Source organism: Zonotrichia leucophrys, chromosome 1A (genome assembly GCF_028769735.1).
Source record: "Zonotrichia leucophrys gambelii isolate GWCS_2022_RI chromosome 1A, RI_Zleu_2.0, whole genome shotgun sequence".
NCBI lineage: Eukaryota > Metazoa > Chordata > Aves > Passeriformes > Passerellidae > Zonotrichia > Zonotrichia leucophrys.
The window spans coordinates 35,183,367-35,208,256 of NC_088170.1; the positions used below are offsets into that span (position 1 = coordinate 35,183,367).

At 35.1% G+C, this 24,890-nt stretch overlaps 1 protein-coding gene across 2 annotated transcripts in view; it reads left to right on the forward strand.

The window, feature by feature from the left end:
• The window catches only part of SCYL2 (SCY1 like pseudokinase 2), a 34,521-nt gene that overhangs the window by 1,581 nt on the left and 8,050 nt on the right, over nt 1-24,890 (forward strand). The window contains exons 2-15 of one of the 2 annotated variants that reach the window (XM_064702145.1): nt 2,372-2,575; nt 6,499-6,656; nt 10,484-10,628; nt 11,264-11,413; nt 12,034-12,255; nt 13,092-13,208; nt 14,558-14,683; nt 16,138-16,314; nt 19,525-19,536; nt 19,669-19,791; nt 21,097-21,210; nt 21,710-21,842; nt 23,607-23,725; nt 24,332-24,432. In XM_064702145.1, coding sequence (XP_064558215.1) covers nt 2,399-2,575; nt 6,499-6,656; nt 10,484-10,628; nt 11,264-11,413; nt 12,034-12,255; nt 13,092-13,208; nt 14,558-14,683; nt 16,138-16,314; nt 19,525-19,536; nt 19,669-19,791; nt 21,097-21,210; nt 21,710-21,842; nt 23,607-23,725; nt 24,332-24,432 — 1,874 coding nt within the window. In that variant the 5' untranslated portion in view covers nt 2,372-2,398. The remainder of the gene's footprint in view (nt 1-2,371; nt 2,576-6,498; nt 6,657-10,483; nt 10,629-11,263; nt 11,414-12,033; nt 12,256-13,091; nt 13,209-14,557; nt 14,684-16,137; nt 16,315-19,524; nt 19,537-19,668; nt 19,792-21,096; nt 21,211-21,709; nt 21,843-23,606; nt 23,726-24,331; nt 24,433-24,890) is intronic. The other variant, XM_064702146.1, reaches the window with a different exon arrangement.

Sequence of the window (24,890 nt, forward strand, 5' to 3'; positions counted from 1 at the left end):
CTGAACTAACAAGTTTTCCTGCAGTTGAGAACTAGACTTCTGTATTTCAGATGTGGTTAACATGTCATGGTTTGTGGTATTAGAGATACTATCCAAACCAGATGTTTTTGGTGGGGTATGGATGTTCCAGGTACCTTTTTCCTGTTGACATATATAGATTTTTTTACTGAAGTTGGTGATGCAGTTGTTTTTATAAAGCAAAATCTATTATTTTAGCTTATATTCAGATGTTGATAAGAGGATTTCTACAAATTTACAGTTAGGTAGATGTAAGCTTTAAACTCCATCTGCTTATTGAGAAATAAGTTGCTTGGTACTGCTTGCTCAGAAGCTAAATTAAGCAATAGTTTGCCTACTGTCAGGCTGGAGGGGAACAGGTTGGACAGGGTCTACCACGCTTGAATTTTAAATTCTGGCACTTCAGATACTGGAATACTGTTGACATTCTCACCTAGTGGCTTTTTCAGGCTACTCACTGCAGTTTGTCTGTCACCCACAGCAGAGGACACTTCTGATTTAATGAATACTATCCCATTTTCCCACCATCTCTGTAGAGAAAGTTTCCTTTCAGATTTACACAGAGGAATTTGAACATGCATCCACATGCATTTTCTTCATAATATTTCTGCAGTTAATTTTGCAAAGTGTTTTAGAGTCCTAACAAGATGGTGCTACATTGGTACTAGAGAAGATTTGATGGCTGGGAGTGAACAAAACAATGGAAAAAGCACGAGATCTAAACCCAAGTAAATTAGATTTGGGATTATCTTAAACTTGTTAGAATTGATTTTATAGTCTTTTAGCATATAGAGTTTGCCCACAGAATAGCTGCTGAATAAAATTGCTGAGAGCTGGAAATGCCTATAGATCCTTTTTAGAATAATCCATGATCCTTGTTTGTGCATATTTATTAGTTTAATGAAAAGTTTCTTCATACAGGGATATTAGCCAGTGTCTTCCTAGAAGTTTGGTGTAGGGCTGCACAGTTAGGACTTGCATGTGTTTTTCCATATAATGCATCATAAAGTAAAATTAATTTCTTGTAATAATGAAATTTAAAACACTGAAATAAAATTACTTAATAAAGGAATTCTGTGTTTCCATAATTTATTTCAAGGTGTGTTCTCAACAAAACACTAACTACATACCAAACAAGTTTGTAGTTATTCTTAAGATTGTCTTGTTGATTTCAGACACAGCTTCTCATATCCAAACATTTGAGAAAGAGCAGCACAGCTATTCTGCTTGCAGTGCTCCACTAAGATTTGCTTGGGGCTTGTCTAATACTGTTACGCACAATTGCACTGGAGGGAATTGTCCCATAACACAGGGAGGTTTTGTTTAGTATGTTTATTACCTCTTTTACATTTACAGACCTCTATTACAGGTCTTTGCAATTACAACCTAATCAGATTATTTGTCCTGGTTTGTAGTGGAATCAAATCTATAGTACCAGGGAGAGAAGGAGTGCATGTCCAGGTAATTTCAGTGTGGTTGATTTTGGTTAAGTTTGACTGAAGGATACAGATGTTTTTACATCTTACTTGAAAGAGAGACTGAAGAAATATCCCCAAGTGTTGCTTTTGAATATACTACACAATACTGATTCCAGGAAATAATTTTTTTCTTGCATTCTCTTTTTCTTTGCTCACACAGATAAGGAAGCTGGATATCTATATCTTTTTTTTTTTTTCTGCTGTTTCTTTGCTGCCTTCATTCTTTCTTGTGTATACATTATCAGAGAAACAATAGCATAAATGGCTTCAGAACTTGTATCTGGCAGAATAGGCAAGTCAGATTTATTAAGAAAATATAGAAAACTCTGAAAGTCCACACTACAGGGGAAGATGAAGTAAATTGGAAGCTGCCACAGTCTTTTAGCTCTAAAATTTGAAAGGTGATGTGAAAAAAGCTTCATTGCACAATTTTGGTAAAGCATAAAAAGATGCTTTCTTGTTTCCTTCCCATGCACTTAAGTATTAAGCTCATTAATCGTTGGATCATGCAAATGGTAATGTCAGCAGTCTGATGGGCAAAATACTGAATTTTGAGCTTGTATTTTGAAAAGCACTACATAGGAAAGAATATTTCTGGTTTTTACTTGTTGTCTGTATAGTACACATCCATTATTTTGCTGGCCTGGGAACTTAAGCAATCCTTCACCTCAGACAAGTCAGTAGTTCCGTGAGCACTGGAATTAAAGGAGTCTGTTTTCCTTCAGATTTGTTTCTCTATTTGATGGTTACTAACACACAGCGTGTGAACCTTTCCTGTCAGGGGACAGTTTACAAATCCTTTGCATTATTTGATGACAGTTTCCAGTAAATGGTTGAATTGAGAACACTGCAAACCTTTGTTTTCTTGTCTGTAGGATAAGCCATTGGTGCAAACTGAAACCATGGAGTCCATGCTGAACAAGCTGAAGAGCACTGTCACGAAGGTGACAGCTGATGTCACCAGTGCAGTCATGGGAAATCCCGTCACCAGGGAATTCGATGTGGGGCGGCACATTGCCAGTGGAGGTAATGGTCTTGCTTGGAAGATATTTCATGGAACTAAAAAATCAACAAAGCAGGTGAGTTATCAACTAAAGACCTGTGTTTATAAGCATTAGATGACAAATTGATTGGTAGCAGTTGGTAAGTGGGAGTTAAAGTGCGACTGGACAGACTCATGTAAAGGGTAGTGAAATGACACAAAAAACTCAGTGCTATTTAAGTACATTGTTCTCAGATATATAAGTATTACTTGCTTTAAGCCTTTTGTCAGAGAAAGAAGGGGTTCTACATTCATAGCATACAATTTGGAACCAAGATCAAGAATTCATCTGAGTTAAAAGTGACCTGACAGTAAGTTTACATTACCATGGATTGGTTCCCCAGTTTGTTGCAGCTTGAGCTTTTTTTTTTTGTAACAAATCTGACTTTTTACAGTTTAAAATAACCGTGAAGTATGTAGTCATTTGTTGTCAGCAACCCATACTGTAGTTTTTTGCTCAGCTACCGTACAGAAATTGAGAGCTTAGAAATGTTAAGTTATGAGATACTGTAACAGGAAGGCATGGGATAGAGGAGGAGGTTTTGAAGGAAGTTATGCTTTCCGTGTGCTGCTTTCAGATCAGTATTGTTCCTTTTTAGTTTCTTTAAAGTAGTAGGGTTTAGAGCACCAATAGTCAAGCATTTGACTCATTTGCAATTACATGTATAAACGAATATAGGACTGTGACTTCAGAAGAAGGTTTGCAAAAAACAGAGTTTAAGAATTATTATTACAGAAAATTATTTTGTTGCACTGGAGAAATGTGAAAAGTCTTTTTTCAAATTCAGGGAGAAAATACAAGTTTCAAAGTGTAAATGAAGTGTTAATAAATTATAGTCTTTAGTTAAAAGTAATGCTAAGAAATGTGAAGTCACTTAGACAATGCAACAGCTTGCTGCAAATATACCAAAAAGAAATGGACGCAAAGGAATGTAGTTGGAAAATGTTTATACAATCTGTTAGATCATAGGCAAATAAACAGTAGTAAATAGATATATATAATAGATAGAATAAATAATCTGCAAAGAATGTGTGATCTGATTCTGTGTGACAGAGTCTGAACAATGTTTAATCAAGTACTTTTGCCATGTTTTCATTTTTTAGCTGGTGCAGAGCTCTGTGCGTCTTTTATTTACTGACTTTACCCAACATAGCTGTTCATTTGCGCCTTTTTTTGGTCTTACTCGGCTATACACAGTAATAACATTAGAAGCATGGTAATTTTGATATGTTTTATACAATCTGTGTGCCCAGTAAGCATTTGACCTGTAGCAGGTATATCCTTAAGGTCTGGAGAGTTATAGCAAGTTTCTTTCACTGTATAGTTGACAGAGTATATGTAACTAGTTTCCTGTCAATCACCTTTTTCAAGCCTTGAATGGGTGTTCTGACCAACAGTTTTACAGAGTTTTAGTTCAGGTGCTCCCTGTGGTCCTGCAATATATCTGTAAACCCTGACTAACATCCGTGCAGTTGCATGCCATGTAATTAAAAATACAGCAGCAGTTGTACTGCATGGAATTTTAGATGGCTGGTCTTTTGACATGCAGTTCCCATTAAGTATTAATATTACCAGCTAGGTAATACCATGTCAACATTCACTTTGCCATTGCAAAACAAATTGTGCAGCAATACAGGCTTATGGTATGTTGTATTGCAATATATGTTCTTTAACATTTTTTATTTCTCTCCCATGTACCTTCTGAATGTTCTTTGGGCTGGCTGTCATTTTCAAGGTGATAGCAGTCACTTTTGTGAAGTTGCACGTATTTGCTGTATTACAAGTGTGTATATCTAAGTTGAAGCTACAAGGTTTTTTTGCAGTGTGTATTGTAATCAGACAAGTAGGATGTAAGGCCTTGTTGTTGTCACTTTACCACAACACAATAGTTTGTCTTATAAGTCTAATAGACTTAATAGTTTAAGTCATTGTAGCCAGATAAAACAACTAAATTTGGAGGGTTTAATGTTACAGCAGTAGATCCCATCAGAAATCTCTGTTTTCAGGATTACTTTTGTTCCTGTTTTGAGTCAGTGGACAGTTACAAATATTCCATCTCTGGTGACAGTAGATATCTCTAGATTTATTCTTCTTTTCCGAGTTCTGCCTGGTTCCTGCCTTGCTGCTTTTCTAGGATTTCTAAATGTTTATCTGTTATTATTTTTTTAATGTACCTTGTATTTTCTTGCTTATTGTGTAAGTGACTTAGTTACAACCTAACAGAATGTGAGGAAATTACTTACCTGTGTGCATATGTTTGTCTGGTTCTGTTTCATAGCTGATCTGCTGCTGTTTGAAAGATTTATGAGTCACTCTGGTTATATATAGGTGTATACTTTCACAGTATGTATTTCAGCTCATCTTAGATATAACTTAGACTTTATGCACTTACACTTTTTTTTGGCACAATGTGGCACTTGTCCTTCTGCTTAGAAAGTGCGATCATAAATAGATAGGGTAAGGTCACAAAGCACTTGCCAGCTCAGTTGTAAAGCTAGCAGAAATCAGAAGGTAAGTCCCAACAACAAGGCTACAGACAGTCAAGAGGGACCTAATGGCCTTGAGTCAGCTGGTTAAGGATCTGAAGCACAAATCGTGTTCTCTGCTGCCAGGTGCAGGGAATTATGAGTTTAAACAAACCATGCAGGATTGCAGCAAGCACCAATAGAACTTACTTAGACCCATCAGAAAATATTCAAACCATAGCTGATTTAAATATTTTGATTCTTTTCACTTGTCATCAAACAGAAGTTTTTTCAGAAGTGCAGTCTTAGTTTGAAATTTTGTTATTGTTCATGTGCTGCTCAGTGCATTTCTTCCATCCGCTGTTATTGCTATTCTCTGCCTTGTGTAAATGTTTGATCCATCACATATAAAAGCTGGAGCAGGGAGCAGATATGGATAGAGGCAGGAAATAGAGGTAGGAAAAGTGTACTTAGTTGAGTTAGTTACAAGTATTCACCTGCTAAGGGCTTAATGAAAATAGCTAAAAATCAATTTTTTGTGTATTGGGCTGAATTTCATATTTTAGATAGCCTATTTCTGAAAGTTTATAGAGTTTTATTTAATTAATAATGAAGTTGTTCCTGTGAGATTTTAATTAGAGTAATGATTATAAAATGTGCAATAAAAGAGCATTGAGTTCCTCTTGGGACTGCAAACTGTATTTTCATATTATTTTCTACTGCTTTCTAACCTTTATTATTATTCATAATGCTGTTGTAGCAGCATATAAAAGTCTGTTTCATGATGAAAGGTTTTAATTCCTTGTTTTCATCAGTTGATAAATTTCGACATTAACGACTTCCCAGATGCTGATGTAATCTAATTTTTTATTTTACATCGACCTCTGTAATTTCAAAGTTTCGTACAGATTTCTTAATTTTCTCCTGCTCCAGTTGCAGAAGTTGGAGAGAATTTCTCTGTTCTTAATGTTTTTGGTTTTTTCACATCTTTAAGCATTACAAAATTCTTAGTGTTTTATCATGTGAATGGTCTGATCAGATTAATAGACTACTGTGACTCCTTTGTCAGATTGTACTAGTTTGGAGCAGAACACTAAGACAGGACTTGTTTTAATAAAGCAACACTTGATATATACTCAGAATATTTTAACTGTTCATGGTAGATATAAATGCTTTCATCTACTTAAAATCAGGCTGATTTCTGACTGTGGATCTGCTGCTTTGTCACTGTGTAGGTAGGGGTTATAGTTTACTCATTACTGTTTATACAATAAAGGAACATTAGTACCTTAATTCAAAATGCCTATTTCAGGGTTTATCTACAGTAAGGTCTCCCATGACTGGGACTAAGTAAGAACAAGTCAATTTCTTTGTTTGGTTATTGTATTGCTGGGATTGTAGTGTTGATTGAAAAACCACATTTGTATATAATTGTGTGTAGGCTTAGATTTTGGCTGTGTTATATACTGAGAGAATTTTGTTGCTTGTTTTCAGGAAGTGGCTGTTTTTGTCTTTGATAAGAAGCTAATAGACAAGTACCAAAAATTTGAAAAAGATCAGATTATTGATTCCTTAAAACGAGGTGTTCAACAGCTAACTAGACTTCGACACCCTAGACTACTTACTGTGCAGCATCCATTAGAAGAGTCCAGGTAAGCTGTAGTAAAGTAGAGAACAGTTACTTTTAATCATTGTTTTGGTAGTGGATGTAAACTGCCTGGAACATTCAATACATACATTTGATGAGATTGAAGTTTAGTGTATTTATTCATATGACAAGGTATTCACCCTATCCCCATATTCCCCGCCCCCCACCACAGAATGCATTTTGGGTGTGAATCAAATTAATAATCTATTGCTTGATTGTAGTCCAGTTGCAGCTGTAAGGCTACACATGACCATTACAGCATGAAAATTTGGTGCTTTAATTAATTTTGCTTTCAAAGAATTCTCTTAAAATAGTTTTCTCTCAAAAACTTTTTCATATATTTTGTTCCATGTATGACATGTATTTAGTACATGTGAGATTAGAGATTTTTTATAAATTGTATGTGTTGTAACTAAATATGTGTTGAAAAGGCCTTCAGGTGCCCATCAAGGAAGACAAAATTCAGCATGTTCTTCTAGTGCTTATTTGATTTATGAAAGGTTGGTCACTAGGAACAATAGCTGGTTAGTCTTACAGATTTATTGTTCAGCTGTAGGGATAACAGCACACTAAAATCTAACATAGAAAATGAAGCTTTTATGTTAAAATAGGAAACTGATCCTGATAATACCAAAGAAGATCATGGAGGTTTTAGGGTTTTTTCCCCAAAGAGGAAGGGGGTTGGACTAGATGATTTCCAGAAGTGATCCTATCCTAAGTAGCCTGATAAAGATTCCTTCTATAATGTCTTTCCTTTCTGTGTTGACTTCTTCCAAATGATTTCTAGAAGCTGAGAATACTGTAGGAATGCTTCATCTTTGCAATGCCTGCTCTGAGACAGGTTTATTGGATTGCACTTACATATTCATATCTATCTTTCCTCCAGTGCTAAACACATTTCACGTTAACAGGGGTTCAAAGCTGTCATTGCACCTGTGATCTAGGATATCCCTTACAATGGCCTAAAGAAAATCAGTTAGGTAGTTGAAGACAGCTCTCAGTACTCTAGAACAGTAAATAAACTATTACATGCTGAATGGCCTAGGGTCATCTCAAATTATAGTGTATGCAAGTGATTCCCAGAGTATACCTCTGCCTTCTTCCTAAAATTGTCACAGCTTTCCAGTTGACTCAGCAACGTTTCCCCTGAACTTTGCCCTTCAGAAGAAAACACCCAGATTGATACCTTTAAGAAAGCTTTGGTGGTGTTCTTGTGAAGCATTTAAGCTTTTTGAATAAAAGTAACAGTGTAGTTACATCACAGTTCTTGTTTGTGAGTCTTTAGTAATGCCTTACACTTTGCTTCAGCTGTTTTTGTTTCCATACTCAGCACACTCAGCTGCTGGTAGAAACACCAGAAGCACAAAACCTGTACAGTTGCTGTTACTGGTGTAACAGTTTTTGGAGAAGATTAATAAAATAAAGGTTTATGTAGAATATATGTGTGTCTAACCTTGTGCAAGCATGCTGTAAGATTGCTTTAGGATTTCAGGTCTTTGCAGAGTGTCTGTTCTTGAAGAAATCTCTCATGGGTGTTCTAGCTAGACTGTACTTGATCTTTTTTTCTTCCTTTTTTCTTCTTTTGTGTTTCCCCAAAGTAGTATACAGTTGTAATGAACTGCTTGCAGGTCGCCCATTATATTCCTCCTATATGATGCAAATTAGATACTTGATGCACCTGGAGGGCTGAAGTAGATATGGAAAGAAAGGCCATACCTTTCTGACTCTAGTGTGTAGATAGCTTTTCTGCTATTAATAGAATGTTTCTACTAAAAATTATTGGTATCCAACATAGTTATATTAAATATAAATGTATGTATTACATATAATGATGTAAAACCTCTTAACATGCATTTATATGAGTAACTCCTTATTTATACTAAATATGTAATATGAGTATGTTTATTTACAAATGGTCTTGAATTCCATTAACAGCACTGGAAAGCATTATTATTTTATATTTGGCTTATTATTGAAGAAAAGGATAAAAAATCCAAATTGTGGATTAACTCATAATATCATTCCTACCCTTTAAAATTAGTAGTAGTGTGAATTGGCCCTTATAATTTACTAGACATTGCATTTGTTACTTTTATTTTTTAAATATTTTTATCTTATTATTCTGAATTTCATGTTGATATTATTCAGGAAACTGTTAAGGCAGCTGCCCTATATGGCAGACATCACCTCCTGCAAAATTCTGCTATTTAATTAGATTTACTGCATCCCCCCAATACTGTGACTTGGGCCCTTTTTTTAATTACCTCCTGAAGTAAAAAATAAACAGCCATATTTTTATTCCCTCAAACCAGCAGTAATCAGAGAGTTTGTTATAAAAACCATGAAATAACTGTTCCCTTGGTATTTTTATCTGTGCCTTAACCATAACTAAAATGGATAAGCTCTGTGGTAAAGCTGAAGTCAGACTGAAAAGAAAATGCTTTGTCTTTCTGTGTTCTCGTTTTGACTTGTGTTTGTGATAGAAACAAATTTTATAACCCTAGCCATATTAATAGAAACATGAAAGGTATGTCATTATCAGAATGGGAGGGAGGAAACCAAGCAAAAAAATTGTGTCAGGTTGGCTGACACTTAGCATTCAAAGTATTTTACTTTTCACTTGTTTTTCTTCTAGAGAGGCAGGAGATAAAACTAAAGTTTGGATGGATAGTAAGAGGTTTGCATGTTACAGTGGCCTTATTGTACTTCAAAGGTCAAACTTGTTAATAATTGAAATACTAAAAAGATATGTGGTAGTTTCATGCTGAGGTGTGTCTTCTGATGTTTTTATGGAGTGATCAAAAAGTTAGGCTCTGTCTTCTTGCCTAGAACTTTAGATTAAAAAATATATCTTTGTTACTGTTTTTTGGTTTCTGTTTTCTGTGTCCATCCTGATGCAGTATTTAGTGTTCTCATGAATTAATGATCCTTAAAGCAGGTATGTGTGCTACCATCCATGTAGTGCTTTCTCAAAAGAATCCCTTTAAAACAATTAAGGAGTGAATTGCAATGGCTGTCCAGGGCCTCCACTGCTGTGCAGAACAGTGTGAAGAATGTGGATGTAAAGAATGACTCTGTCTGTGTTGCATGAAGCTTGGGAAATTGAGACATTTATTGGTTTCCAATATATAGGACCAATTCTGAAATTTTGACAGTGTTACAACCAGTCCTTATGTACGGAAGTTTGCTTCTTCTGTTTTCAAAAACAATTGACACAAAAATGCATAAGCAAGACCATTAATTTTTCATGAAGAAAAAATCAATAAAATAATTAGAGAACAGTCACTTCACATGAAAACTGCTGTTCATATAACAAGTGTATTTGTGTTTTGCAGATCTTCTCTATCAGTTGTCAAAGTAAAAGAATATTCAGGTGCTCCCTTATGTTATATTAATTTAGTTTCTGATCATTGTCTGACCTCATTAAGTACTACTTCAGTCAGGGACATGTGGATTTTAGGCATAGGTAGAAGTCTGATTTTACAAGTTTTAATAGTAATAAGAATTACTTGATCAATTTGTCCTGGACCAGGACAAGGAAAGCATTGTTTTTTTAAAAAAATTGATGAAAAAAATTTTGTGAATCGTTAGTGATTTATGTGAATTTTAGAGAATAAAATATCCTAATTCTAGTATTTTTTTGAACTTCAGATATTTGTGTGTTTCTCTTTAGTATAATATGAAAAGAATTCAAAACCTGAAATATAACATGGCTTTTGGTAGCACCAGGTGCTTTGGCAATATACTTGATATTTGTATGGTTCTTTATTTGCAGTCAAGAGATATATTACATTTATGTACAAGAAATTTTTTAATGCATTTCCTATACAGGGATTGCTTGGCATTTTGTACAGAACCAGTCTGTGCAAGTTTAGCTAATGTTCTTGGCAGCTGGGACAACCTACCTTCTCCTTTACCATCAGACATTAAAGAATACAAACTTTATGACGTGGAGACCAAATATGGTTTGCTTCAGGTATGGTACAGGTTGTCTTTATAATTTTTTTTGTGCTTTTAGTGTTAATGATTTTTTTAAATGAAGTCAGTACACTGCCAAAGTTTTGTCTGCCTATAGTAAATCAAATAATTGTGAGGTGAGAGACAATAGTGCCCTGATCTCTCTAAGTGTAAAAGAGGATAAACACTAGAAACTCTAAGGTGCAACTCTTTTTTTGATTGTTCTGACATGTAAAATAGAAAATTTTTATTTTCCATGTAAATGTCTATGCTACATCTGACTTTTCCATATGTCAGTCTTTCCTTTACGTTCTGTGGAGAACCATTAGCTCCCAGGTTTTGTCTGGTGAATATATTGACCAGCTTCATAAAGCATTCTTGTTCTTCTGAGATGGCGTGGCCTGAGAGGAGAGGGGAATGCACCATCACACTTATGCCATGATAGTTAATTCACACTGCTAATCTCACCTGTTGATTACCCATCTGTGTTTAATTTCCTTCATGCATAATTTTTAAGGCATAGACTAAAATATGAAAAATTGTTTCTTAGTTAACTTAGGAATTTAACTGTGACCATAAGAACAGAATTTTGTAAATGTCTTACAGGATGTTTGGGGAAATATTTAACCTGAAATAATGATCTTTTATGAACAGGTTTCTGAAGGTTTGTCATTTTTGCATAGCAGTGTCAAAATGGTCCATGGAAATATTACTCCTGAAAATATAATCTTGAATAAGAGTGGAGCATGGAAAATTATGGGCTTTGATTTTTGTATCCAATCAACAAATCCATCTGAACAGGAGGTAAGAATCTTTGTCTTTATCATCATTCAGTTTCAAATTCAGGTCTTTGCCTGAAACCAGTTTCATGATTTTACATTCCAGTACATAGCCATTTATTTAATGTTCACCTTTGTATTTTGTTGGCCAGAAGTTAGAACATATGCCATAGACATATATGCCATATGATAGTCTCAGAAAAAGAGCCTGAGTGAGCTCAGTGGGGTCACAGTGGACTAGTGCTGGTTTCAAGCAGAGGCTGGATCCTGTGCCACTTCTGGTCCCCTTTATGTTGGATGACTTGCAAGCATAACTTAGTGTGTTCCACTTACTCAGTGCCTGGCTGCTACCTTTGAAAATTAATTCCATCATATCTCATGTTTCCCCATTACAGCAGTGCTTTGATTTTACATTACACTTCCCAGCTCTAATATTCAGATAAAACTGCATCAGGGATTCAGATCTGCACTGCATCTAAGCTAGACAGAGAATCTTTACAGTTTTGCCTTACTGTGTTGCTGTTTGATTCATAATTGAATTTGAGTGGCTTAATTATTTTTCGCTGCTTGAATTTCTTTTTGAAAACGGTCTTTAAAAATCCTTGATAAATGTACTTTGTTTTGCTTCTCATACATCTCTTGTAGCCAAAGTTCCCTTGTAAGGAATGGGATCCAAACTTGCCATCCTTGTGTCTTCCAAATCCTGAGTATCTGGCGCCAGAATATATTCTCTCTGTGAGCTGTGAGACCGCCAGTGATATGTACTCTCTGGGAGCTGTTATGTATGCAGTGTTTAATAAAGGGAAGCCAATTTTTGAGGTCAACAAGCAAGATATTTATAAAAGCTTTAGTAGACAGCTGGACCAGGTATTTGTTCTTTTTATGGTTATTGTTTGTTGATTTTCATATTTGAAAAGTTACTGCTGTAAAATAGATTTGAATATTGAGAACACTATCAGTGCTCCAACATAAACCATCTGACAATGGTATCTTACCCTGCATACATATAACAAGGAAAAACATCATAGCAAAATATGAGAAATAAGAATATGTTTAGAGGAGGTTACATGTACCAATTTTGTAAACTAAAAATCGCATTTTTCACCTAATTTCTCGGTAAACCTGTTGAATGTGGTTTCATGAAATAATGCTTACCTGTTGGGATGAACAGGATGAAACACCTGGCAGCAAATTACTTGTGTAGGACCACTGAAGAGGGCTGGGTTTAGAGTGATTTGATCACTTGACATGGCAGTTGGTGTCCACTTAGCTATCACCATTTCACATTCTTTGTGGACTGTGAGAATTAACAGAGGACAGCATCACAGTTAATTGGATCAGCTGACATAATGTCTGCTCATATGCAGGTTTCCTTTGTTGTAAGTGCTTTGGGTGCCCACTGCCACACAGTGTGTACTGGGTTTTAATGTGTATAGACAACACCTCAGATAATGACATTTGCCTGTTTAAAATATTGTGTTTGTGTTCTCTGATAAGCTGAACTACAGTGGGAAGTTTTAAAAACAGAGATGGGACTTAAAACAGGTAGGCTCTTGGGAAACAGAGGAGACTGTGAGCAAGAAGAGAGGGATATCAAATGCATGGATAGAGAAACCATCAAGAGAACAAATGTTGTATATTGGAAATAGTTACATGCAGAGTTTTCTGACTTCATGGTGTTCATGCTTGAATTACTTCCACAGCTGAGCCGTTTAAGCTCCAGTACTCTTGAGAACATACCCGAGGAGGTGCGTGAGCACGTGAAGCTCCTCCTAAACGTAGCGCCGGCAGTCAGACCAGACGCTGATCAAATGACTAAGGTCAGTCCATGGAAAATACAGCAGCCATAGGAAAGAGAGAAATTACTGCTTGATTTCTAGAGCTATTTTGAAGTGTTTTCTGTGAAGCATTTTATTTGAAATGTTAAATATTTTTTAACCATTTAGATGTAATGTTAGTTGATGTCAGAAGTTATCCTTATGCTGACATTTATTTATGGGGAAAAAGTAGGTGCTGAGACAGAATTTAGAAAAATTATTCAATTATTCAAAAATTATTCAATGCAACACTGTTTTATTCCTTTCCATTCAATTGGAATCCTTTCAGTGCTATGATTTTATACAATTCAATCTTTAAAATTATATTGGAAGGATTGGAAAGTGAGGAAATGATAAAGGGCAGTAAACATAAAGATTAACTTTTGGCTTATGATTTTTGATATATTCTTAAGTGTGCAGAATAATAAAGTATATTCAGAAATTGTTCACCCTAACAAAGCAAAATTTAATTGCAAGTAGGATTTAATGTAAGTTTTAATAAGGCAAAACTGTTGCTTCATTTTCCTATATGAAAGTAGCATTGTTCTTCCCTTGTCTTATGCCCCATTTTCTTCAATCTGATAGCTTTTCAGGTTCCTGCTTATAGTTTTGTTTTGCTAAAGGATTTTATTATTTTGCTGTGGTGTAAAAAGATGGTGTGCAGAGATAGGAATCAGTGATTTAACTGTTGAAGAAAAAAGTGGGTGAAGAAGGGAGAGAGGGAGCAGGTGATGGTTTTGTGCACGTATATGCTGAAAGATGGGAGTGACGGAATTGGTAGATATTTCTTAGGTATCAGCTCAGTTTTCTGAAGGACTACAACAAACAAATCTGTGAGGGGTTGTGTTAAGCAGTAGGGTTTTATAAAGATGTTGAGTCTCTTTTACCACATCTGCACACTAAAATTATAGGGTAGAGATATCAGAGTTTCCAGGGTTTCTGGAGTTTCCAGGGGTGGGAGCCCAGATGTAGGTCATCCTGTGTTGTAATATAATATAATACAATACAGCATAATTATTCCTAGAAGAATATTTATTCCAAGTTTTTATTTTACATTACATATTTTTGTAAGCCCCTTACTGTGTATGAAATAATGTTTTAACTTAGATACATGTAACATGCATGAGTTTTTGAAAAATGCTAGGAAAATTCTGTCTTAATAATCAACCTGTATCTGAATGTTTTACTACTTATGTAAAAATTTAATTTTCTGATTGCTAGTTGGAGACATGTCATTGTAAAAGCTTACTGTCATGCATTGAAAGGGTAGGTAGATGATAATATTTTGGAATTATTGTAGCAGTGTCAGTGTTGTCCCCCTCCAGATCAAAACTTTTTAATCTTATTTTTAGATACCATTCTTCGATGATGTAGGAGCAATGACGCTTCAGTATTTTGATTCATTATTTCAAAGGGATAACCTGCAGAAATCACAGTTCTTTAAAGGACTACCAAAAGTTCTGCCAAAACTACCTAAGGTATGTCTGAATGATGTCTTGTAATAGCAAGTTTGAAAATATATGAGCATCTGTTAGCATTTTGGCACTGGAATGCTGGACATTCTGTAGCATTGTACCATAATAGACTGCCGTGAGACTGTCCGAATAGAGTAGAAGGAAATAAAGGGAGATTAGAATCTGCTTATTCTGGAAGTAATCCTCAGCAATCAATAATACTTTAAATGGAAAATGGCAAATGAGCCAAATTAGGAACCATCATTTGCATGTCCTGTTGTAGTTCATCCCAGTTTGAAAGGGAGTTGTCTTCTCTCCACTTAAAGGCTTTCCCTGTGTTTCTAGATGCCATCACTGTTCTTTGAAGCCAATTTGCCACTTTTTCTTCCTACAAGATTGCTTCAAGTTTTTTCATAGCAAGGCAGTACTTTAATGTTGAATGATGCAAAGCTTCCTTCCCTCAGTAGACTAAGTGCTTTCTTGTGCTGGCAGTGCTCAGAAATGTCAAAGGCAAATGCCTGTCATTACATATTTCTCCTGTGCAGTTTAAGCAATATGTCTAGACTGGCTCTCTTTCCTTTTGTGGTATACCTTAATTTATATAAGCTGTAATGCACATGTGATAGAAAAGTAGTTTAGTACATAGTAGAATAACTGAGCTTCTCAACCAGTGCATTAAATTTCTATATTTTTAGTTCTGTTTTGCACTACACAGTGCGACATTTAGACTTCATAGTCAATACTCTATTATTTTTTATTTAGTAATTTTTTTGTTTGATCAGAAAGAGTTGGTGCTTTGAATTTGAAAATAAGTGGCCTGTATTTCATCTAACTTTAGACAGCCACTGATTGATCAAATAATCTTTAGGGCATTCTTTTTAATTTTTTTTTTCTGTCTTGAAAGTATATTTTATGAGGGAAATGACTATGCCCTTGAACCATATATTTCTTTTTATTGACTTCAAGAGCGTTTAAGGATGTCTAACGCTACAGTAGACATCCACAGTTTTAATAGCTGTTTCATCAGCAGAATCCTAGTTAGGGAATGTGTCTGGAGTTTCGCAGGAAGGTATAGTAGGATTATGTGTTTGTTCAGTGAATGATGGGGTTCAGAAACAAAAAATTACTAATTTGGAGGGTTTATAGGATATTTTTAAGGGTCTTAGTGTATTTTTAAGAAAGCATATGGAGCATGGTTGTCATAACTCATGTGTGGCTCAAAGTCCTATTTTCTGTACCGTTAATTGCTTTTTGTTGATGTTCATAGTTGTTAATTTTGAGTGCAAACAGAAAATTAAACAGAGTAGCTCAGTGTAAATTAACTACAGTATTTTGTGCCAATAAGAGATCAAAACTGGAAATTATCTGTCTATATTACAACATATACTTAGTATTACTGTCTCAAGCTGCTGAACTGGCACAATGGTAACTTACTGCAGTGCAGTACATGATTCATACTTGGGTATTTTTTCTTTTAGCGCGTTATAATTCAGCGAATTTTGCCTTGCTTGACTTCTGAGTTTGTGAATCCGGATATGGTACCCTTTGTCTTGCCTAATGTTCTCTTAATTGCTGAGGAGTGCACCAAAGAAGAATATATCAAACTCATTCTACCTGATCTTGGTCCTGTTTTTAAGCAGCAAGAACCAATCCAGGTATGTTAATATTATTCATATTACAATTTTTGCATTTGTTTTTGTTTTCCCTGAAAAAATGACTAATTGTTCTATTTCCCTTTTCCAGCTTCACACGCATTGCCCAGTCTGCTCTGTAGTTGTCCAGGCAGTCTTGCTTCATTCAAAATAAATTTTTCCAGGATATTCTCAGAGCCTCTACCTTTGCTTGTTTATATGAGTTCTGAGGGTATATTGCATTTATAGATGAGATGGGATTTGCACAAAAGGTTTCATTTACCACTTGGTTTTGGTTGATTGTAGGAGATGTATTTCTATGCATGTTAACACATATCTTGGCAATCTGAGCAGGATTGTACAGTGCAGTTTGCATATATTCTACCAGTAGATGAACCTGGGGATTTTTGAGTTGGGTTTTTCTTCTATCCAGTTTGCTGACATTGGGACCATGGGGTGGAAAAATTGCAGCATTGACACTCTCTAAGAAGTGCTCTTTATTCATATTAAGAGTAGCATTTGTTTGAGGACTGTGCAAAAATTTGTGAAATTAATTTCATTTTTATTTGGCAAATGTAATGGATAAGTAAAATATGCTGTTTTCCGTGCTGTTTAAATGTATAACATTAAGACATAGTTGTTACTAAAAAGGAGCAAAAATTTGCATCCTTTTGTCATCACCATGATGATTCCTGAGAAATCTGTCGTAAAGTAAGGCATTGTGCCTCCGCAGATGAGAGACAGGTATGCATTCCTTCTAGCTCACTCCTGTGTGCCAATATTTATCTGCAGAGTACTGAAAGGGCAAGGTAAACATAGCAGACCTTTGATTTCTGAGTTTCAGAAAACTGGACCAGAGAAGTGTCATTACACTGTGGAGGCAGGGAAGGAGGCACCTGTCTAAGAATACCTCAGGAAATTTGAACTACTTAATGCTGTTTATACTTTGTACACTGAAGCTTCATGTTAGTTCTTTTGTCTTGAAAAAAGTCAATGTTTAACTAACCAAAAGCCAGTGAACATCTCATTTGTGCTGTGTTATCCTAAAAGGTAAATCTGTGTTCTGTTGCCTTTAGCATTAGATTTGTGACATAATCCTTACTGCAAAACATTTGTAGCAAAGTTACATCTGGAGCATAATGGATACAAAAGCTGGTTTGTATCTTGAGAAATGAAGGAAGCAAAATACAAACTTGGAGTCAACTCATAAAGACAGGTCTTTGCAAAGCTTTTCTGTGACTATCTAGACACTATTCTTATGCTGGTATTTTTAATGCAAAGTACTGCATGGCTTATTCAGCTATTATTTCTATGGTCTTTTTAGTATGGCAAAGTTGAAGTAATCTAGGTCATGTTTTCAAAGTTAATATATCAGGAATTCTGGAAAAAATTACAGAGGTTCAGAATGCCAGAGGATAGTCACACCTGGAAATCTATCTTTGTACAAGGCAGAAATGTCTGGTTTCTGTGTGCTTCTGACTCCTGGAGAAGGGCATTCAGGGAAGATGCCAGTGTTTCTTCCAAACACTCTTTCAAGATGTTACAGATTTGTATGAGGGGCCTGTTGCTTGACTTTAGTAGGATATTCAAATTAGGAAATGAATGCATCATAGGAAAGGTGCTCTAATTCAATATGAAGAAGGTCAGGTAGTGTTCACAATGTCTTTTTGTAAGGGAATTCATAATATGAAAATGGAATATTCAGATTAACTTATTCTTGTTGTTAGTGTGGAGTAATGTGTTCTGTATGTTAACATCCTGGCTTACTCTGACATAGCTTCGCAGACAAACCCTTAGTTTGTATCTACAGGATTCCATAGGCAGCATAGGATGTGCTGTAAATTCATTTTCTAATTCACTACTCAGAAGTGGTCCCTGACAAGTACTGGGTCCCGCATTAATGAATGATGCATTGTTACTTAGAGTGCAGCTGCTGTTAATTGCTTATTAAATGATGTGTGTGAATCAGTACCTTCTTAATTTTTACCTAAATAGATAAAAAGCATCAAATAGAATCCTAGAAGCTTAAACATAGAAACTGTAAATCCACATTATGTGGTTAGGGTTGTTAGAGAAGAGCAGATGTTAAGAGAACATGTAAGGCTTAAAAACTCAAGTTTAGGACAAAGATTATGTATTGAAGAAAACCGTAAAATTTAGCCTTAAAACTGGTCTCGTCCATTTCACCCTGATTGTCCCAAATATGTGGGTATTACGTCAGAATCAATGTTCATGGAACAAATGAATGATTTTGTATGTAGGTGTGTGCAATTTGGGAAATTATACATTTCCAACAAGAAAACACATATTAGCTGCACTATAAAAATCTGTTTTTCTTCTCTGTAAAGAGAAGGCAGAATAAATAAAAGGAGAGAATTTGTAATGGGGTCTTGCTACATTTCTGTTTCTACACTTCAATACTTCTGTTTATTTGACATAGAAGCATTGATTGCCATATATTTTTAGACAAAAATATAAGTGTTCCTATAAAATACTTGGCTTTTTGTTATAAATGTGATACTTTTAAACATAATTTATCCATCAATTTATCCAAATAGTTTAGCCTATTTTCTGAAAGGAGTTCTGCTATCAACGGATGCTCAGTATCCCCTCTAGCACCTGTCCGAGTTGTAATATGAATCTTATGAGTTACATAGTGCTCTGTATTTGAGACTGAGCTGGCTGAGTGATTTAGGATAGTGTTTAACCTTTAGATGGCTAATCTTAAGCAAGATGCATCCCACTATGCATATGTGCTATTCTAGTTTTTAATGCAATGTGAATATTTTATTTGAGGTTTTTTTAATTTTAGGATACACAATTTCCATGTTAAATAGAATAAAGGCTTTTTTGTCCATCTAGTAGCCATAATATTGTTTTTATTATGTCCCTGTTTTGATTTTAGACACATGAAATGCAGCTTATATATGTGGAGTTGTGATCAAGTGCTTTGAAGACAGAATTTGAGTTATAGTTTTTTGGAAGTTTGGCTTTTGTAACAATGATGTGTGTATAAAAATTTTCTGGGGATGTATATTAACAAAAGACCATAAAGAGAAACAAGAACTATTTACATGTTCTTGTAAGTAGAAACAAGAACTCCTTACTGAGTCATTATAATTTCTTATTTCTTATAAGAATCCGTCTAGAACATGCATATTTTGTTTGATTTGTATTTGCTGCTTTTAAATTACAATAACATGTCAAAGTGTTTTTTGTCTTCCATGCCTTCAGGCAAGCAACATGGTAAGTGATCATATTTCCTGAGTTATAAGAAAACTTCTGAAGTTTTTTTGATATGATACAAAACACTTTAAATTGTAAATATATCCTTTGCAGTTAAAACTTTTTGCTTCTGAATTGTCTTTCTTTGAATAGATATTGTTAATCTTCCTGCAAAAAATGGACTTGCTTCTAACCAAAACTCCACCAGATGAAATAAAGAACAGCGTTCTGCCGATGGTTTATAGAGCCTTGGAAGCACCTTCAATTCAGATCCAGGTATAGTAGTTGCAGCCTTTATTTAAAACTTTCTTTTTTCTTCATTCAGCTGACATGCCAACTTTTTGTATACTCACACAAAAAGTTTTGTAAAAACTTATTTTGTAAAAAAGTGTTTGTTTACTTAAAAAAAAAAGATAAAACTGTATAATATGCCCGAATGTTGAAAGAGATGAATGTTTTATTAAAGAATATTTATTTCTAATAAAGTAAAATTTAGTTTCCTTGTTTTCCAGGAAGGTAACCACTTGACTGTTGTTCTAATGCTCTTATCTTAGATTCCTACTAGCCATCATAGCAGGAAGTAGGATATGCATTTATATTTCACTGCCTGTGCAGCAGAAACCATGCAGGCATGCATGCCTGTACCAGTCAGTGAGAGGTGGCTGATTCTGAGCTCCTGCTGGTGAGAACATCTGTGCTGACAGTTACCTCAGGAGACCTGATGTGCTGTAAAGTCATATTAATCTGCATTCTGGTGACTTTTTTTTATATATCCATGATTTTTTTTTCTCCTTAGCTTTCTCTACCTTTCTAAGGTTCTTCTGGGGATTTTTTTTTTAATCATTCAACTGCAATTAACTTCCAGTTACCCAAAAATGTTCAGGAGCGGGAGATAAAGAAACAAAATATTTCTGAAAGGCAGTTTTGGATAATCAGATGTGACTTTGCCTTTGCAAAGCCTTTGTAATATTAGGGACAAAGGTTTTTGTTTCTATATATCTGTCATGAGTTTCTTTCTGCATCAGTACTTTGGTTACTGACGTATTTACAACATATACTTACAACATATACTTAGTATTACTGTCTCTTTTTTTTGAGATTGGTCTGAAATTATGTGTTTATTTTTTCTCTGTTGCGAAAGGATGGTTAGTTTTGACATGGTATTTTATCATTCAGTCCCTTATTTTACTGCGGTATTATCGATAGTACTCATTGAAATTTGTTGATTTATATAAGAGATTAATAATTTGGTGTAGTAAAAGCTGGGTTTTATATAAAGGAACCTCATGAAAATGCAAGATATTCTTGCATTTTAAATATTATGAATTTATGAATGCTCTTTTTTCTAGAATCCATTTTTGAAGATTCTGTATACATGCCATGATGCTTTATTATTATAGCTATTTTTAAGTGAGTGTGATAGATTAAGGGCAGGTTAGTTGAAAAGATTTCCTTAAATATTTCCTTAGGAGGAAAGCCTAAGAAGACATTTCAAACTAACTGATATTGAGTTATATTAGTACTAATTATATAATAAATATGCATGTTTCTTTTTAAACTTGTGTGGTTTTGTTTTTTTAGGAGCTTTGCCTAAACATAATTCCCACGTTTGCCAATTTAATAGATTACCCATCAATGAAAAATTCATTAATTCCAAGAATTAAAAATGCATGTTTGCAAACTTCTTCTCTTGCTGTGAGTATCATAGTAACGTTCTCTAGTGTTCAGAAAATGTTGTAACCTTTAATTACTTTGGGTTTTACCATGTTGTGTCTTTAAAGAAAAGCCAATCATTGTGTTCTGATTTCTTACTGAATTTTTTTAAAAAAACTTCTTAAAAGTGCAAAAGCATCATTTCTTTGCTCTAACAATTTTAAAAGTTGTTAACAACTTACCGTGTTGTTAATAGTGTAAAAATAGTTAATAGTTAATAGTGTAAAAATAGTTAATAGTTGGTAATAGTGTAAAAATCACTGAAGTGAGTTCCACAGTAATACACATTGACAATGTTTGTCATGCTGAAAAGCCAAGTTTTTGTGAGCATAAAAACAAGCATTTTTCTTTCATGATACAAAACCTTTTTTTAACTTGTCTTGAATTTTTCAGTACAAAGATTATCTTACTAGTTTTGTAAATTTGTTTTGTTTTCTTCCTATAAATAAAGACTTTGTTTAATTCTTATCGTACTTCACAGGTCCGGGTAAACTCATTGGTGTGTTTGGGCAAGATTTTGGAGTACTTGGATAAATGGTTTGTACTTGATGATATTTTACCTTTTCTACAACAAATTCCGTCAAAGGAACCTGCGGTGCTCATGGGAATTTTAGGTAACTAATACTTCCAACTTTCTCTTTTGTGTTTTGATACTGTAAATCCAAGAGCTTTCTGTGTTACCATCGAACATGTTTGCATAGTGTTTCCCTAAAATGACTATTAAAACCTTTCTGGTTCTTGAGTATGTCCCTGTTCAGTTACATTATGTATGACATTTGAGCACTAGTACATATATTTTTAGTCTTCAGGGCCCAGTGCAGTTCTGAGTACTCACTGCAGTTCTTGACTGTGACACTTACATGGACTGGGTGCTCCACAGAGTCAGAGGGGTTGTTTTCTTCAGAAGTATATATGAACTGTCATCTTTCAGATGCTGGAGCTTTTGACATATTACTGTTGCCTTCTTTTACCTCTCTTGCATAGCAGATGCTGTAAATGGTGGTGTACAAATCTGCTGTTCCTTACTGCAGGTTTTGTTAGACTCATTTTGTTGGATATTTAGGCACACAGTTGTGCCTGTGGGCAGAAGTGGAACACAGTCTGGGTGAGGTCTCCCAAAATGACTAACAAAACCAAATGGTTTGGTACTGCTGGGAGGGGATACCTCACTCCCACTTGAGCTTTCCTACTGCCACTTGGTGCTTGGCTTTCACTGGGTGTGTGATTTTAGCAAATGGAATGGGCTTAAGGAGTCCAGACGACCAGAGCCACTGCCAAGGAAGAGTTGTGACTCCTTGGCCAAGTGTGGAAGACAGTGACTCTTTCCCCTCCTGACACCAAAGTTGTGTAGACCAGTTGTAACAGCTGAGCTGCACTGCCAGTAACCCTCATTAAACACTGTACTCATATATGATGGCTGCATTATTTTATTTGCTCAAAATAGCAAGAAGGCATCTTGTCTGTACTGATCTAAAGCTGCCTGTTTTCCTTAGCCCTTGCAGCTTTGATTTTTATTTGCTATCTAAGAATAAGGGACTCTATTTTTTGCTTTAGTTCTGTTAATTCTGAATTCTACTCAGATACAGTGAGTAAGTGAATCCTGGTTTGGAAATTATGGGCTGAAATCAGCAGGCTCTCCTTTCTTCCAGAATCATAATACAATCCTTCACTGTCTTTGTCTTGGTGACAGCTCTGTTCTACTACTATAGAAAGTGAGGAAAGCTGCTGTGTCTTTTATGCTGGTATGTTCAGGTTTTGCCACCAGAACCTGGACTGTTTAAGCAGAGGACTCTTCCTCTCAGAAACTCTGCAGAACTTTTGGGCTTAACACTCAGTCTCTCATGCCTGCCAGGATTTTTTTTCCAGTGAATTTGAAACAGATAAAGATTATGCATGAGTTCTGATACTATGTCTAACAGTCCACAACTTCTAGTTAACAGTTTTTGTAAAAAAACCCATCAGAGAGCAGGATGATAGTTAATCCTAGCCACTTGTAGTGAGCAGGAGAGAACACGTCCTTAGTTGATGCAGCTTGTTTTCTCAAGTGGCAGTGTGTCAGTTTGTGGCAAATTGCTTGCACATCATCTGTTCAGAGCTGCATACTCTCAGATAATTGGCCACAACAATACATTTACTAATACCAGGTTTCATAGCTGCAAAGTATGACTTTGGACATGTTATTGTTCTGAAGTGTAGCTAAGCCTCTTGTTTGTTGTGGATCAGTACTTAGCCTTTAAGATCTCTTGGTCACGTTTTGTCCCTGCTTGCGCACAAACACAGTGCTTGCTCAGATGATCAATACATATGTGAGTGTGCTACTTCAAGTTTGTTCACATTGTTTACTAAACATTTTCTCCTATTTTGATGTTCTGTGTTAGGTATTTACAAATGTACATTTACTCACAAGAAGTTGGGAATTACCAAAGAACAGCTTGCAGGAAAAGTATTGCCCCATCTGATTCCTCTTAGTATTGAGAACAATCTTAATCTCAATCAGGTAGGAGCACAACTGTTCTGCATGCTTTTCCTTGACAGTTATCTGAGAATAAATTTAAACTGTTGTCATAAAAAAATTCATTCATTACTGCATATCTGTGTCTATTGTGAAAATAAACAATACAAAAACCCTTCCCAATTTTACTGTATTTCTGTGTTTGAAGCTTGTTATTTTTTAGTGTATTTAACTGATCTGATGTAAAATTTCAAAATTAATACTGTCACCTTCCAAATACCCTGCAAAAGCAGTTAGCTACTAACATAATAAGTATTCAAATAAAATGCTATGATGCTATGAAATATTGGGAAAAGGAATAATAGATTGGTTGTTTGTTTAAAAATTAATCTGGAAATACTTGTGTGGAGGTTTTGTCTGCATTAGCCCATTTCAGTTTTTTTAGTGGCATGTATTTTTCTGTGTTTCACTATGCACTCTGCTTGTAATTTGCTGTCTAATGCATGAGAATGGAGGTGGAGTATAAATTATTTTAAAGTCTACACTATCTTACATTGTGTATTGTGGGTTTATGAGGTATTACCTGCTAAGTTACACCTATCTGAATTCCATCACTGCAAAATCCAAACTTCTTATGTATTTCTTTTCCAGTTCAATTCTTTTATTTGTGTTATAAGAGATATGCTCAATAGATTGGAAGCAGAGCATAAAACAAAACTTGAGCAACTTCATGTCATGCAAGAGCAACAGAAGTAAGTGTTAATGTTTTGTGTTGGAGAAGTAGTCATTTTTTGGCAAATGTTAGAGAACTCTAGCCATAGCAATAAAAAAAATCAGGTAATTCTAAGTTCAGTAGTTGAGAATTATCTCTAATAAGCATAGTTGGCAGAAGATCCACTTCTATGTGCTAAGCTGCTTTCCTGTAGTTGCTGAGAAATAAACCATATCAGAGAAACATAAACATTGCAGCCTTTTAGAAGGCTGTGATATTTTGAAGTACTTGGAGCTATTTTATGGAGCCTGATATGAAGTGAGATTTCTGAGACAAAATAATTTGGGATATCTAAAGTCTGGGTCACCCTGCTCAAAGGGAGAAATGAAGACCATGGGAGATTATTAGGAGATGTTTACTACTTTTCAAAGGAACATTTGCCAGTCTCCTGAAGGCATTATATAAAAGTGGTTGCTCTCAGTGCAATTGTTTGGTATT